At 37.2% G+C, this 16235-nt stretch overlaps 1 protein-coding gene across 19 annotated transcripts in view; it reads left to right on the top strand.

Annotated features, from left to right (window-relative positions):
- Nucleotides 1–16235, top strand: part of RASAL2 (RAS protein activator like 2) — a 399585-nt gene that overhangs the window by 348098 nt on the left and 35252 nt on the right. For 11 of the 19 annotated variants that reach the window (XM_086343655.1, XM_086343654.1, XM_086343653.1 and 8 more), the window contains 4 exons: nucleotides 9607–9760; nucleotides 11520–11618; nucleotides 12162–12716; nucleotides 14882–15026. In XM_086343655.1, the coding sequence (XP_086199781.1) occupies nucleotides 9607–9760; nucleotides 11520–11618; nucleotides 12162–12716; nucleotides 14882–15026 (953 nt within the window). Of the gene's footprint in view, nucleotides 1–1968; nucleotides 2020–5007; nucleotides 7867–9606; nucleotides 9761–11519; nucleotides 11619–12161; nucleotides 12717–14881; nucleotides 15027–16235 lie in introns of those variants that run through there. The other 8 variants (XM_086343651.1, XM_086343645.1, XM_086343644.1 and 5 more) reach the window with 2 other exon arrangements.

Raw genomic sequence — 16235 nt, 5'->3', positions numbered from 1 at the left:
GGATGATTGTATTTGATTCTCACAATAACTGTGGGAAGTATAGGACCAGAAATCATTATCTATATTTTACAAATGAGATAACTAAGGTTCAGAAAGAATAAATTATTTGTTCCATGTCACATGGCTAGTGAGTGATTTGAGCAGGCATAAATACATAGGGCTCTTGGCTCCAAGTTGATTGCCTTTTCCATTATACTCTTTGTTGCATGTATTGATAGGAAACCTCACCTGCTGAGAAAATTATTGAGAAAGGAGAAAAAAAGGGGAAAATCATGCACACACATACACATATGCACAAACATACTCAAAACAACTCTTATTAAGAGTAGATTACCATGCAGTAATAATTAATGAGTCATTATATTTTTACAATTTGGTAAAATGTAAAGCAAACACCCTACTATGCTCCTATCATCGTCCCTTCCCTCCAAATCCAAGTAGAAAGAATGAAAAATTAAAAGCAGTAGAAGAAACTATAGGCTGGATTTCTTATGCTCTTGGAATGGAAGAATTTTTTCTAAGCATAAACTGGGGGAAATAATTAAACTACAGACAGAAAAAATACTAATTTAATTAATTTACAAATAGTATTTGCATATCAGTTAAGTTCAACAATTAGAAAAATGGTCTAAGAACATGAAATAACATTTCATAATTTACAGAATAGAGAACTGAAGTTGATTGTATATTGATATACATTTAAAATGTGTTCAAGCTCATCATTTAAAGAAATTCATACTAAAGCAATTAATGAAATACCACTTTTTACCAATTATACTGCCAAAGGTATTTAAAATTCAGCCCTGTGTCATTTTGGTGGTGATAGCATATAGAAATGAATAGCATATTCATTATTGGGGTGAATTTAAGTTGATACTATCTATTATGGAGGATAAGTTAGCATTATCAGAACTTTAAATGTGTGTACCCTATGATCTAGCAGTTTCGCATTTGGAAGTTTAAACCATGAATACCTGCACATGTGCTTCAGAGTATATGTACTAAGATACTTTTTGAACCTGGGTGTTAATCACCAAAAAAAAAAAAAAAAAAGGAAAAGAAAAAGAAAAAAAATATAGATGGTTGTCAATTATTGCTTAAAGTTCTGTAAGCCCATATAAGGGAGTACAGAGTGATCATTAAAAAGAGGTACGTTATAACTATATTTCCAGTGTGGACAGAATTCCAGAATATACTCTTAAAGGAAAAGAAATCCATTTGTGTGTATATACATACATACACATATGTATATGTATACCAAATTGGTTGTCTGTACAAAAAATTTCTAGGAGGCTCACAAAAAAATCAGTAATAGTATTTTCTCTAGGAGATTGAGGGAGATACCATTATTTATATTTTTCACCTTCTGTCCTTCTGAGCTCTTAGAAGGTATTACCAAGTGCAAGTATTACTTTATTATTTAAGAGGAAAAAAATGATTAACTAGAGAAAACCTTCTTTAGTGCCATTTCAACCTCATTCCTCCTTATAGCTTTTCCCAGTTGCCAGCCCTTCATCATCAGACTTCATGAGTTAGTCTTCACTTTCTCACATCCCATTCATTTCCTTAGCCCTCTGCAGTCTCATTTTTATCCTCATCATGTCACTGAAACTGCTCTTGCCAAAGTCTCTAATTATCTCTCAGCTCATATACCCAGTGGCTACTATTAATATTTTAATATTATATTATTGTGCAGTGATGGACAAACAGCCCATCCTTTTAAAGAGTTCTCTTCCCTGGGTTTTTATGGTACCTGAGTCTCCCAGTTTCCTTCTGTCTTTCAGATTCTTCAGTCTCTTTGACTTTTGTAGATTTAAATGTTAGCATTTCTCAGATTATTTTCTTAGGACCTTTTCTCAGTCTGCATATTCTCTTTCAGTATTCACATTGTCTTAGTCTGTTGAGGCTGCTATAATAAAGCATCATAGGCTGGGTGGCTTATAATCAACAGAAATTTATTTCTTACAGTTCTGGAGGCTGTGAAGTCCAAGATGAAGGTCCTGGCAGATTCAGTGTCTGGTAGGGACCTGCTTCCTGGTTCAAAAGCCTTTCTTTTTTTTCTTTTTTTCTAATTTTATTTTATTTTTAAACTTTACATAATTGTATTAGTTTTGCCAAATATCAAAATGAATCTGCCACAGGTATACATGTGTTCCCCATCCTGAACCCTCCTCCCTCCTCCCTCCCCATACCATCCCTCTGGATCGTCCCAGTGCACTAGCCCCAAGCATCCAGTATCGTGCATCGAACCTGGACTGGCAACTCGTTTCTTACATGATATTTTACATGTTTCAATGCCATTCTCCCAAATCTTCCTTTCTTTTTTATGTGTCCTCAGACAGGGGAATGGGTGATAGATCTCTCTGGGGTCTATTTTATAAAGGATCTCTCTGGGTTTTATTTTATAAAGGCGCTAATCCCGTTCATAGGCTTCCCTTGTGGCTCAGCTGGTAAAGAATCCACCTGCAATGTAGGAGACCTGGGTTCGATCCCCTGGGTTGGGAAGATCCCCTGGAGAAGGGAAAGACTACCCACTCCAGTATTCTGGCCTGGAGAATTCCATGGACTATACAGTCCATGGGGTCACAAAGAGTCAGACACGATTGAGTGACTTTCACTTTCACTTTCAATCCCCTTCATGAGAGTGCCCTGTCCCGACCTGATCACCTCCCAAAGGTCAGACTTCCTAATATAGTCACATTGGAGGTTAGTAATTCAACATAGATTAGGGAGAATAGTCTGTAGCAAACATCTACTCACATAGGAACCTCAAACTTGTACTAAACTTGATTTTATTTCCACCTTTGCCTCAACCAGCATTGCCTCTCACTTCCCATCTCTGGAAAGGACTTTACCATTTTTCTACTGCGTGACTCAGCCTTGACTCTGCCACCTACCTCACTGATGTCCCCAGGATTGCAGTCATGAAGGCCTGTTTACCTCCTAGTGAAGTGAAGTGAAAGTCGCTCACTTGTGTCCAGCTCTTTGTGACCCCATAGACTGTAGCCCACCAGGCTCCTTTGTCCATGGAATTTTCCAGGCCAGAATTCTGGAGTGGGAAGCCATTCCCTTCTCTAGGGCATCTCCCCAACCCAGGGATTGAACCCAGGTCTCCCGCATTGCAGGCAAATTCTTTATCATATGAGCCACCACGGAAGCCCAAGAATACCAGAATGGGTAGCCTATCCCTTTTCCAGCAGATCTTCCCAACCCAGGAGGCCAACTGGGGTCTTCTGCATTGCAGGCAGATTTTTTATCAACTGAACTATCAGGGGACCCCTATTTACCTTCCAATTACCACCCAAATCCATTTACTTCTTTCACATTTCTGCTGTTCTAGTTCATGATCTTTACTCAGATTACTATCATAATCTATGAGCCAGTCTCTAAGTCTTTCAGTATTTCTCTCCTGTCTCTGTACCCCTTTCTCCACTTTTTAGCCAAAGTATGCTTTGTTCAGATACGCATTTGATCTTGTCATTCACTCTCCACCACTCATGACCTTTCTATGTTCATTCACTGGCTTTGTGATCAAACTGGAACACCCACATTACTACTGGTCCCATCATAGTGTCTCTCAGGCCTCATTACTCCCCACGCCTCTTCTCTCCGCCCCAGCACACATCCACCCTGTAGCAGAGCTACGCTGCTGAATTCTCCTCAATTCCTCAAACACCCCAGATTTGTATTTTTCTTACAGGCTTTCTCACATGCTGACCATTCCCTCTCAGACTCTCAGGACCTCCACATCTGCATACAGCTAATTCCACTCCACCCTTAATTACCTAATGACTTTTAGCACTCCATCACATTACTTTCACCGCCATGAAACTTTCTTTGAATCCCCAACTAAAGATCCAGGGCCCCTACTAAGTGCCCACAGAGCCATTTTTGCATCTTTTTTTCCTAGGTCTTATCACATGGTATAATGGCTTGTTAACTTACTAGACGATAAACTATTTGTGAGTACAACAACCTTGCGTTTCTTCTTCACCATTGTTTACTTCCATCTGTATCTAGTGTAGTGCCTGACACATAATGTGCACCAAGCAACTATTGAATGAGTAGATGGATTCAGACATATATTCATTTATTCAACCGAATAATGGTTAAAACCAGTGGGAAAGCAAATAGGCATGAATTTAGGAATGATGAAGAAGTAAGTGTCATTGAACTTCATCAATTTCTAAATTTTTTATCCTCCTTTCACCCATACTTAAATCTTATGGTGACACTGAGACTGAAGTCTAAATTCAGGGAAGAATAGTTACTAATCTTTCCACTTATTCTTGAACTATTTAAATGTGTTAATTGAATTCATTTGTGAGTGTGATTTAGTTTAGTTTCATGTTTTTTTTTAATTCAGTATTTATATTGTCATATTGTTTATATGTACAGTTGTTTTAATTCAGTGATGTTTATACTGAATTTGTTCAACAAGCACTAGTAGATTTTATTCCATTTGCAATTTAAGAACAAAAAAAAGGTGTATTATAGTTTGGTACAGTTTCTGTAAGAAGATTTTCCCCTGGTGTCTGTCATTGAAGGCTGGGTGAGTTTTTCGCCCTTCAGAACATGTTTTAATGTCTGTAATCTTGTCTTCATTCTGTGTCCACCTTCATCACATGTGTATGTAACCAAGGTAGGCTGAATGTCGTTTTTGACTGTGATGATAAATTTCCTTACTGTGGGTTTATTTAAGTGAAAACTCAGGCTGACAAACATCCTTCTTCACCATCAGCAGCTAGGTTCATTAGACCATCCTGTCTAGAGGCTGAGAGCAGAGAGAAGGAAGATCAGTAGTACATGTTATGTTTCCATAAATAGCTTTTTGCATGAGCTGTTGTGTGGTTGTTTTTTTTTTTTTTTAAGCAAACATAAAAACCAGTGAGTAATATAAGCAGTAGGGACTGGCTTTAACTGCAGCTGGTGCTGTCAGGATCCTCAAAGAAGACGTTTTTCTGGCACACAAGCAGAACTCTGGTGAATGAGCTCTAATTTCTTCCGTTTTTTTTTTTTTTTTCTAAAATCCAGGTAGGGAAACTTTTATAGTATAGGAAAGTATCTGCTCTTTCAAACGGAAAACATCAGTTGGATGGTTTCACAGATACCAGGTTGAAAAACAATAAAATCTGGGAAGGAAGTAAAGCTGTCTTTTCCCCAAAGTGAAAGCTCAGATGCAACTTTTAAAAAACTGATTAGACCCTTTGTAAATTTGTTGGTTAGAGTACTAGGATACCGAATTTTATTGATTTCTTCCTGGAAAATTTTCAGACAAGATAAAGTGCCTTAGGAACACACGCTGGTGAACACAAACATATATTTCTGTACCCAGTTTATGGCTGAGCTGTCTTTTCAAGAATTCAGCGAAGCAGTTTGGAATCATAATTGCCACACCAAGCAGAAATTCACCTGCCCTGGAGTACAGAATTTTGTGTGGCAATAAGCATTTATTTTTTCAGTTGTATTTTTAATTAAAAGTTTCCTACATTTGGAACTGAATCTGTTAACATGTGGCAGATTGAGCTAGCGCATCCAAGTACCACTGGCGCTTTGGGGGAAATATGCTTTTAAAAAATTGGATGGTTGAGCTGGGAAAAATCCAGCTGTGTTTTACTTAACATTGCACTAATCAGAGTCTTTTGACTCCTTTTTTTTTCTTCTTCAGTAAATTCAATGGCATGCATGTTGGCTCCCCACCCCCCACGACTTTACTTTTGTCTTTTAAGACTGATTTCAGCTAGTAATGTGGGTTAAAGCAATATAATATTAATTCACTGTCTTGGGTGATAGAAGGCTACTCCTGCCTTGTAGTTTATCTCTTAAATAGGTCAGAAGTAGCAGGTAATTTTCATCAGCAAAGCAATTAGATTTTTAACCCTTACCTTTCATATCACTAGAGCTCTGGGAGTTCACACAGAATTCAGTGTTATCTACTGACTATAAACCAAAATGTAAAGGAGATCAAACCAGTCCATCCTAAAGGAAATCAGTCCTGAATATTCACTGGAAGAACTGATCCTGAAGCTGAAGTGCCAATACTTTGGCCACCTGATGCGAAGAACTGACTCATTGGAAAAGACCCTGATGCTGGGAAAGATTGAAGGCAGGACAAAAAGAGGACCACAGAGGATGAGATGGTTGAGTGGCATCACCGACTCAATGGACATGAGTTTGAGCAAGCTCTGGGAGTTGGTGATAGACAGGGAAGCCTGGCATGCTGCAGTCCATGGGGTGGCAAAGAGTCGGACATGGCTGAGCAACTGAACTGACTGAAGGATATAGCCTTCCTTAATTAGAACTAAAATTGCTTGTGGGAAGCAGGTTCCCAATTAAACCAAGAAATAGTCATATTTGAACCCTGAATTATTACATGATGTTTAGGATGATGGGAGTTGAGGGGGGTGCAGGGCTCAGAAAGAGAACCAGTAATTAGCGAATTCACAACGTCCACTTTCAAGGCTAGTTTCCTTGATGAAGGCCATTGTCAGATTGGACTGAGAATTGTTTCAAACTCCCATTTTTCTCTCAATAAATCCACATTCTTTCCTTTAGAGAAGTAAACTATAGTGACAATCAAAGCTGCTAAAACTCTAGTTAGCAGATCTAAGAAAAATCAGCTCATAGGAAGGTACAGGAGGAGGTAAACATGACTTAGAGGGGACTTGGGATTACTTTCATATTTGCACAGATAATGCCTCCTCACCACTGCCATTCCCAGGCTGCTCGATCTTCCTGTTTACTGTAATCCTGCTTCTCTGGGAATTACTTCTGTCTTCTCCAAGACACTTTCTTCCCAATACAGGAAGGGCTTGCTTATTTATTCAGTAGCAATGTTGAATGTTTAGCAGATGTAGTGTTCAATCCATTGGTATCAGTGTGTATACACATACAAACATCCATAAATGCTGAACAATAAGGAGATCCTGAACAACTTGAAATTTCCATAACCAGAAGGAATTTTGAATTCTAATTCCAGGTGGCTTGGTTGTAATATCTGTTTATGTCTGTATTAGAAAATTAAGCCTGAGTATCAAAATGAAATTTGTTCAGTATTATGAATACAGTGAATAAAGAGTTTTATCCACCCCCTCTCTAAAAAGAAAAAAAATATTTAACTCAGGTAAGTTAATGAAAAACAATACCTAGTAACATTAAACTAGGACAGCAAAGAAAATAGAATGGACGTGAGAGAAAGATTATACTTGCAAGGTGGAACAAGGGGAATACCTTTTAGTAGGGGGCTGGGGATTATCCAGAAACAAATCACTGCTTTGTTCTCTGGCAGAGTTAACAGATTCTCCTTCACCCCCAGAATTGCCTCAGTTTTCTCCCTATAGCTTCTGACTCCAAAATTGTTCATGGGAATGGGTGGGGCCTCACTGTTCCTTTCTGCCTTAAAATGGTCACATTTGCAGAGCATGCTCCTTGAGTCCTTCACACTGGCGGCTTCTCCCTGCTGCCTTGGGCTCTAATCTCCTTATAGGTGTAGCACCATGGCAACAGGCCCAGCCTAGAGCCCAGGAACCTTGTTTATGTTACCTGAGGGGCTGGATGCAGCCTGAGGAAGAGAAGAAGAATATTGCCTGTCCCGCAGCTGGTTTAGAAGATGACTTCGTGTTCCGTTTCATGTGTTTCTGTTCTGCTGCTATTGAAGACCTGAAGTTACATACACCTGGAAAACGTTTATTCAAAGATGCTATCAGTAACTGAAGGCAGCAGGGGAAACTATCTTCTCTTGGTTCTTGTCTTCTAACCAGAGTTGTCTTCTGAGATGTAGTTCAGAAAAGTGACTTGCCGTGCTGTGACATGTGGCAGCGCTATGATTTGGGGGTGCACTCCAAGGTGGCTGTACAGTTGCTTCACGTAGGTAGACATTTATTTGATTTGAGATAACATTATGTCTTAGAATATTTTCCTAGAGAGTTTAAAAAAGTAAGGCTTTTGTCGCACGTCTTATTTAAATATGCCTTCTTCATCTTTCCTATTGAGAGGCTTACTCCCAGAGCGGGAGAGAATTCTCCTCTCCAGGCAACTCCTCCTGGGAAAAAGGGGCTGGAATTGTTGTTTCATTTTATTTAGGAACAGTTATAGTATCCTCTTGCCTCAACCAGGCTTCCCATGAAGCATACTGGGAAAGGTTGTATGGTAATTACATTAAAATTTGTTTTTGCATTTAGTTATTTATAGTTGATATGCTATGTTGACAGTATATAACATGACGTTGTTTTATCCACTAGAACAAAAGGAAATAAATGTGGAGCTATTAAATTGTTCTATTTTTATGTACAAAACATTAGGTGGGTTTTGTGCAGACTTTGTATTATCAACGGTAAATGTAATTATTGACTCTTTGACCTTAAAAAAACTACTGAATATGAGAACACATGTTTTGTGTATGGAAAGAAGAATGGACTAAAATCCTAGTCTTAGGATGTTTTTTACTGTATGTATGGAATTTGATTAAACAGAGTTGGAATGGAACCAGAAGGGAAAGAGCAGCCTTTAGTACTAGTTTCCTATATCTTATTACTTTATAATTTAACTGCAAGCTACTCTGACATTAAGTATTTCAGTTCCTTTTAATGTTAACATGGTTATTTCAAGGAAATGAATGAAGCTGCTTATTTAATGCATTTTACAAAAACAAATACCTTTCTACAAGACATTTCTTTTTATCTCTATTACTAGGTACTTCTACTTAAAATATATGTATTTAACTCTGAGTGTCTCAGTCAATAAATACTATAATTACTGAGTAAAACTGCATAGCTCTCCCGTTCTGGATTCAAGAATATTGTGTTTTATATTGTTTGGCTTCAGGCAGTGAAGTACTAGCTCGTGTAGCGGCAAGAGTCACAATTCCCCACATTCCAAGTAGGGGACAAAATGAACCAGAACCCCTGAATGGTGTTGACAAAGATCTCTTCTTCTAGATGGGAGTTTGAACATTTCTTTGGAGGGTGGGAAGTTTCTTCAAGGCATTTTACTGTTCATTCATATTTGTACAATAAAGCATAAATAGAAACAAAAGCTTGCCAGAAAAGAATTCCATATTGAGTTGAAAATCAGACCTTTTGAAAAGCAGGGTCTTGTGCTGAAAAGTTTGGCTTTGTTTCTGAGTATGTATATGTATGTTTATTCTGCCAAAGCAGTGAAGATATAGCCACTACTACTTTGTCAGTGATAGTAGAGGATAAAGCTATAGCATGGGGGGAAAAAAAGAAACCATTTGTCTTTAAATAAGACCTTTGCATAAAAAAGAAATGCGTAAGGTTACCTTGAATGGTGTCTATTTCTCCATCTCCAACACAGGAATGAGAATAAAAAACAATGTCTGTGGTGCAGCTTCCAGCTCCCTTGCGATTAGTAATGTTATAGTACATTATTGTGTTTTGTTGAAAAAAGAAAGTATGTGTGCACACACACATGAATATATATGTGGTTTCTATGTGTCCCATGAATATGATCCTATCATTATTATTACAGATATATTTTTCTCTTCAGGCATTTATCCATTTGTTGTTAAACCTCCATTGCATTTGACCTTTATTTTCTTATTGGCCAAGTAGTTACACTACCATAAATATCTTTTTCTACTTTTAGGTCTCGTGGGCTGCCTAAACTAAAAGAGTCCCGTTCTCATGAATCTTTGCTGAGCCCATGCAGTGCCGTGGAATGTCTGGATCTCGGTAGAGGGGAGCCTGTGTCGGTAAAGCCACTCCATAGCAGCATCCTTGGACAAGACTTCTGCTTTGAGGTAGGAAAGTCCAGGAAAAACAAAGAGTAGTAAGACAGCAAAGAGATTTTCTATCCAATATTCTTGTGATTGCATTACTGCATTATTGATGATTTGATCGTTTTAACTGGTTTTCAGTTACTGAAAATTACCTACTTACAGGGGAAAAATTAGAAATCTGCTAATCTAATTATGTTGGTAATTAAAGTTATTAATGATGGTTTCTCATTCCTTTTGGCTTTGTCTGCTTTCAAAATAAATGAATTCTTAGTACATTCTCAGCAGAGATCACAAGATTAATACTGAATTATTGTTAGTATTTTAATCTTTTGTTATTGAGAAAGATATCACACAGTACGTTACTATTTTTCTTCTGAAAACCTAAGTCCCCAATTTTAATGATTCTTTGAGGGAAAAATACCAAAACCATACTAACTAAAACCTGAGTGGTTCAAGATCTGGGATCATGTCTTCTTTATTTTTATAATTTCTCTGCACTTAGCTAGCTTCCTGGCACATTGCATGTGCCAATTTCTTCAGTGAACAAACTGCCCTTTACCAGGAAATTATCACTTTTTATAAGGTAATTTTCCCCTCCCAAACAATGTATACAATTGGCCATTTGCAAATTTAATTTCAAAACCATCTGTGTACTTGTTAGCATTATGATTTAATTAATTAGCACAGACTTACAAAATTACTAATTATGAGTCCTATGTTAGATGTTGTAAAAGTTGAAAGATATATCTGGTAACTGTTCTTAGGGACCTGCCCTATCCAACAGAAATACAGTGAAAGCCATGTGTGTGATTTTAAATTTTATTAAACCCAAATGTTACCACTTCCAACATGTAGCTAAAATAAAATTATCAACTTTCCACCTTCTTTTTTTAAAACTAAGTCTTCAAAATCCGATGTGTGTTACACTTACCCGCACATCTCATTTGGACTAGTTGTTTTTCAGGTGCTCACTACCACCTGTTGTTAGTAGCTGCCATATTAGACAGAACGTAACGTCTGATTTAATTCACTAGGTTATAAACTGAGAGTAAGTTACTATGTGAGCCACGGTAGCAATTTGGACAGGTCATTTATTGGTGTTCTTTTTTATAAAAGTCTCTTAAAGTTTGCCATATTTGTGGAAATTAGTTCAACAGATTGTATGCCGAGACAGGTGGTAGGTACTAGACATAGAGACAACATACTTCATTTTTAAAGGACATTGATAATAATATTCAAACTAACCTAATGACTGGAAATCAACTGACTGGTTGCCTAATAGAAGACAAGTGGGTTCCAGAGTAATTAATTCAACACTACTAACTCTTTTCAATTTCATGTAGTAGCCTTCTGTAATATTATAATGTGAAAGCATTCCCAAGAAATAAGCTGTTAGAGATCTTCTTCCCTTTTTAATTATTTTTTTATTAACTCACTCAGAATTGAGGATATTTATTTGCAGGTAATTTTTTAAAATATTAATTTAATTAGAGGTTTTCAGTTTTGTTCTTTCTAAACTGTAGGCCAGTTTTCAGTTCCTAAGCTGAATTCTCAGTGACCTTTGTCCTTACCTGGAGAAAAGTATAGATGCTAAGTAGATAAAAAGCAAAAAGTGAATGTAGACGCACACATAGATATCACAAAGCCAGCAAATATCATTTTGGTTACCGTATCATTTTGGGTTCACAGCATATCCCTAACTCTTAAATGATACCCCTAGGAAGATAGAGCTCCCAAGCCCTGTGTTTCCTTTTCCTTATCTCTAATCTTTATGTTGAAGGTTACCTACTTAAGTGGAAGTAAATGCTTCAGTTGTAACTCTGCTTCAGAGAGAGATAAGTGGATGGAAAACCTGCGCAGGACAGTTCAACCAAATAAGGTAAGAGTGGCTTTGAATGTCCAAAAAACTGTATAACTCTATTAAGCAGTAAGTTGACTGAAGGGAAATACAGTAATATTAATAATACCTTACATTTTACAGAACTTTTAAACACAAACACGTGTTTTATTATTTTGTGCTCAAAATAATCTTACTGCAGACAGGATCATGATTTTATCAGTGTGGACAAGAGGACTCAGAGAAATTACTTGACTAAGTGAGAACCGAGTACAATACACAATAGAAATGGGACTAGAACACAGATTTCTTAATTACTTACATACCTCTATCTCATTTGCAGAAAGCTAATCCAGTTGCCATAAGACTGGCTATATGAGAATTTCCATTACAGGATGTTTAACCCAAGTGAAATAGAATGTTGTGGCTCTCTAAGAGCTTGCTGTTATCTTGAATGATGAGATAGCAATCCCCTTCATTATTTTATGACTGCCCTTAATGAAGTACATAGCATCACTTACTTTAAGAGGAAAATGTCTTTCTGGTATTTCGGCTCTCAAACACAGCTTTGTTACTTCTTTATAGGACAATTGTAGACGAGCTGAAAATGTTCTCCGTTTATGGATTATTGAAGCCAAGGACCTTGCCCCTAAAAAGAAATATTTCTGTGAACTGTGCCTTGATGATACCCTCTTTGCTCGTACAACTAGCAAGACCAAAGCAGACAATATTTTCTGGGGTGAACATTTTGAGTTCTACAGCCTTCCACCTCTTCATAGCATCACAGTTCACATTTATAAAGATGTGGAAAAAAAGAAGAAAAAAGACAAGAATAATTATGTAGGGCTGGTCAACATCCCCACTGCCAGTGTGACTGGTCGCCAGTTTGTAGAAAAGTGGTACCCAGTGAGCACACCTACACCCAACAAAGGAAAGACAGGAGGACCTTCTATTCGGATTAAGTCGCGTTTCCAAACCATCACCATTCTGCCTATGGAGCAATACAAAGAGTTTGCAGAATTTGTCACCAGCAACTATACCATGTTATGTTCTGTTCTTGAACCAGTAATCAGTGTGAGAAATAAAGAAGAGCTAGCCTGTGCCTTAGTGCACATTCTTCAAAGCACTGGAAGGGCCAAGGTAAGTAGAAAGGGGGGTTGCATTGCCCAGAAAGGAAACCTATTATTGGTTCTTAGATTCAGAAAAAGTGGAGATTATAAAATTAAAGAAGTAAAATGAAGAGTCTAACAAGTATTTATTTAAAGTTTATTTGCACAAAATATAGATAGCACCGCTCGCTCTTTATCACCGAACAAAATAAATGGTAGGACTGGTGTAATAATCCCAGTGTGTGCAAGATTATTTCTCTTTAGTTCCAAAGTGTGTTGTATGATTGTTTTATTCCGCACTATATTTTAAATTAAGATTGACTGATGACTATATATATCAGCTAGTCACAGAAGGAAGTATTCCTGAATCAGGTTGGTCACTAGCAAGAGTCTTCATGAGATTAATGTCTGAATTTAGAACTAAAATACCAAGGGATGTTATTGTTAGCTGTCTCATGATAGCCTTACCTCAGTTCATCCTGGATAGAAGTAAAAATCTAGAAAGATAGAGAAATATACCAATTGGATGAAGAACACTAAACAATTGATAGAGTCGCTGATCAGCCTGAAGTGTGGTAATCATCACCCCTGCGAGGCATGTTCACTTAACCAGGCTAAAGACTGCATTATATTATATGCAAATTGATCATGGTAAAATTGTATTTTAGATCTAGAGGAGTTCACAGCTAGAATAATTTATTTAGAACCGATCAATGAAGTGTTTTTAAGATTTCTTGATACATATCAGAATATATCAATATATTCAATATTTAGTTCCTTATTTAATTGCCTTCCTATTGATCGTCATTTTGGTGGTTGAATTTATTAATGATAATTTTGAGCTTTCTGGTGTTAAAAAAAAATTCATTGAAATTTTGAGTCTCATCTTTGAAATTGTATGGATATGTTCTTTTTGTTCTTCACTTGCTTGAGGTTCAAGGATATATGTAGGGTTTGTTAACAACTTTATTGAGGTACAATTTACATATTATAAACCAAATCCATTTAAAGGGGAAAATTCAATGAGTTTTGACACTTTATGTACCCGTGGAAACCACAGCAATCAAGATACAGAGTGTTACCATCACCCCCAGGTTTCTTCCTGTCCCTTAGCATAGGAGTTTTAGTAGTGATTCCTAAGTCTACAGCTCTCACGCTGATGAAAAAAAATCCCAGAGTGAACCCCATTAATATTGAAATGCTTAATTTTAAAATAAAAGTAAAGCAGCATATTCCCTCTGTTTTTTATTTTGGAGACTTTGAAATATCCAATGCATATATAATATTCAAAATATATGACATTATCAGATTTCAAATTGAATAATGAACACTGAATTTTAAATTAAGTTCCTTAAGACTGCTGAGAAACGAAGCAGCTATTTCTTAAGGGCTTCATTTCTCCTTGTGCCTTCCTTCACTATGGATGAGTAGATGGATGGATAAATGGATGGCTGGAGATATATACATACATAATTCATGTAGAAAATGAGTTTATATGTTTAAGAAATTTCATGTTGATACTATGGACCAATTTGTAACTATTTTATATTGAACACCTAATATGTGTCAGAAACTGTTAAACGCTGAAATATAGAGGTGAACAAAAATAGACACTGTCTTTGGTCTCATGGGGCTCACAGTCTCTGGGAAAAACAGATATTAGTAAAATAATTACAGAAATGTGTGATTACAGTGAGAAGTGCAGATTTATAAAAAGATACATGGTGCCTCAAGAATGTGGATCAAGGGGTCCTGACTAATGGAGTTCAGAGGCAGTGTTGGTCAGACAAGGCTTCACTGAGGAAACGAGGCCAAACTAAAATCCAAAGGATCCAGGGAATTAATGCCATAGAAATGGAGGCGGAGCAAGGGTGGGAGTGAAGCAGAACTGTGAACAGCATTTGCAAAAACCTCTGTGGTGAACAGACAGCGCTGTGCGCTGTGCGTTAGAAGCTTGCAGGCCACGTGCAGGAGTATAGTCTTTATCCTAAGTGCAGTGGAAAACCTTTGAAGGAATTTTTAACTTGGTAACACTTCAAATTTTATCCTGACTGACCTTTTCCCTTCAAATGAATCTGGTAGATTTAGTTTTAAAGCAGCATTCCCAGGATGTCTGACATTGCATCAGTCTGTCCTAACATGTAGTATTTATTCACATTCAGTTGCTTTCTGCCTGATTGAACATTATTCTACCAGGATTTTCTGACGGACTTGGTGATGTCTGAGGTGGATCGTTGTGGAGAACATGATGTCTTGATCTTCAGAGAGAACACCATTGCCACCAAATCCATTGAGGAATACCTCAAGTTGGTGGGACAACAGTATCTTCACGATGCACTGGGTATGGAGAAGAAAAATATCTCTATTCTTTCCCTTTTGATTTTTAGGTTATTTCACCCTCATGAAACAACCAACTGGAACTCAAATTCTGAACGTTATTTAGTTCCAACTGATTAAAGTGTTAAAATTGGAGTTTCAATTGTAGGAAGTGTCGACAATACTCACCAGGGGAGGAATAGAAGATCTGTTTCTTATACCATGTACCATGAGAAAGCTCATGAGCACAGGCAGTACCCCCATGCCCTCAAGTTCCTGACATTCTGAGACATACAGTGATGTTAGTAATGAGATGTTACATCTAGTTGATCTGTTTCCTCTGAAGTCTTGGGTATTTACATCATGATATATTGGGTTGGCAAAAGGTTCATTTGGGTTTTTCCATACCATCTTATGGAAAAACTACAACAGACTTTTTGGCTAACCCAATAAATACATAACCTAAGTTTTGAAAGTGTTAGAATTTGTTATCATGCATCAGCAACGGAGAAAGTCCTGCCAGTTCCCACAACTCCCAGTTTCTGCCTTCAAGACCTACAGACTTTGTCATGACAACTAAGTTTTCTCCAATCAGTAGTTCTTACTGACTGGGTCACCCACTTACAGCTCCATGTTTGGTCATAAACTTCAGGTGTTACCACTAGACTAAGGCACTGTCCTTGGCACTTCATTGTACATTATGATAAAGCAGACATGAGTTCCTTAAAGAACATTGTCATTATCTTTATGTCCCCAGTCCTTCACACAGAATGTAGAACAGCATTGTCCTAAAGGAACTTAATGTGAGTCACATGTAATTTATATTTTCTAGTAGTCACAGTATAAAAAAGGGGCAAGGGAAACAGGTAAATTTAAGTCCAATAACATTTTATTCAAACCAGTATATCCTAATATTATTTATTATATCATCAATATAAGAATTATAAACAAAATACTTTACTTTTTTCATGCTTTTTGAAATTATGTGTATTTTATCTACATTTATTGCATGGTCAGTTGCAGTAGCCACATTTCAAGTGCTCAATAGTCACATGTGACTGTCAAGAGTAGACAGGTGTGTGTTGAAGGCAAGAAATAAGACTGAATGAGGTAATCCCCAGTGAGGTAATAGGACTTGGCAACGCTTCCGTTTGTGGGAATGGGGCAGGGTGTGGTAGGGGAGGAGGTCAAATATTACAGTGAATTTGGGGCCTTTGTGAGTGACAAGAAAGAT

The sequence above is a fragment of the Bos grunniens genome, chromosome 16 (assembly GCF_055505025.1).
Source record: "Bos grunniens cultivar Pamir isolate PY7600 chromosome 16, Bosgru_T2T1.0, whole genome shotgun sequence".
Taxonomy (NCBI): domain Eukaryota; kingdom Metazoa; phylum Chordata; class Mammalia; order Artiodactyla; family Bovidae; genus Bos; species Bos grunniens.
The sequence above is the reverse complement of the archived record's forward strand: the minus strand, read 5'-3'. Positions and strand labels throughout refer to the sequence as shown.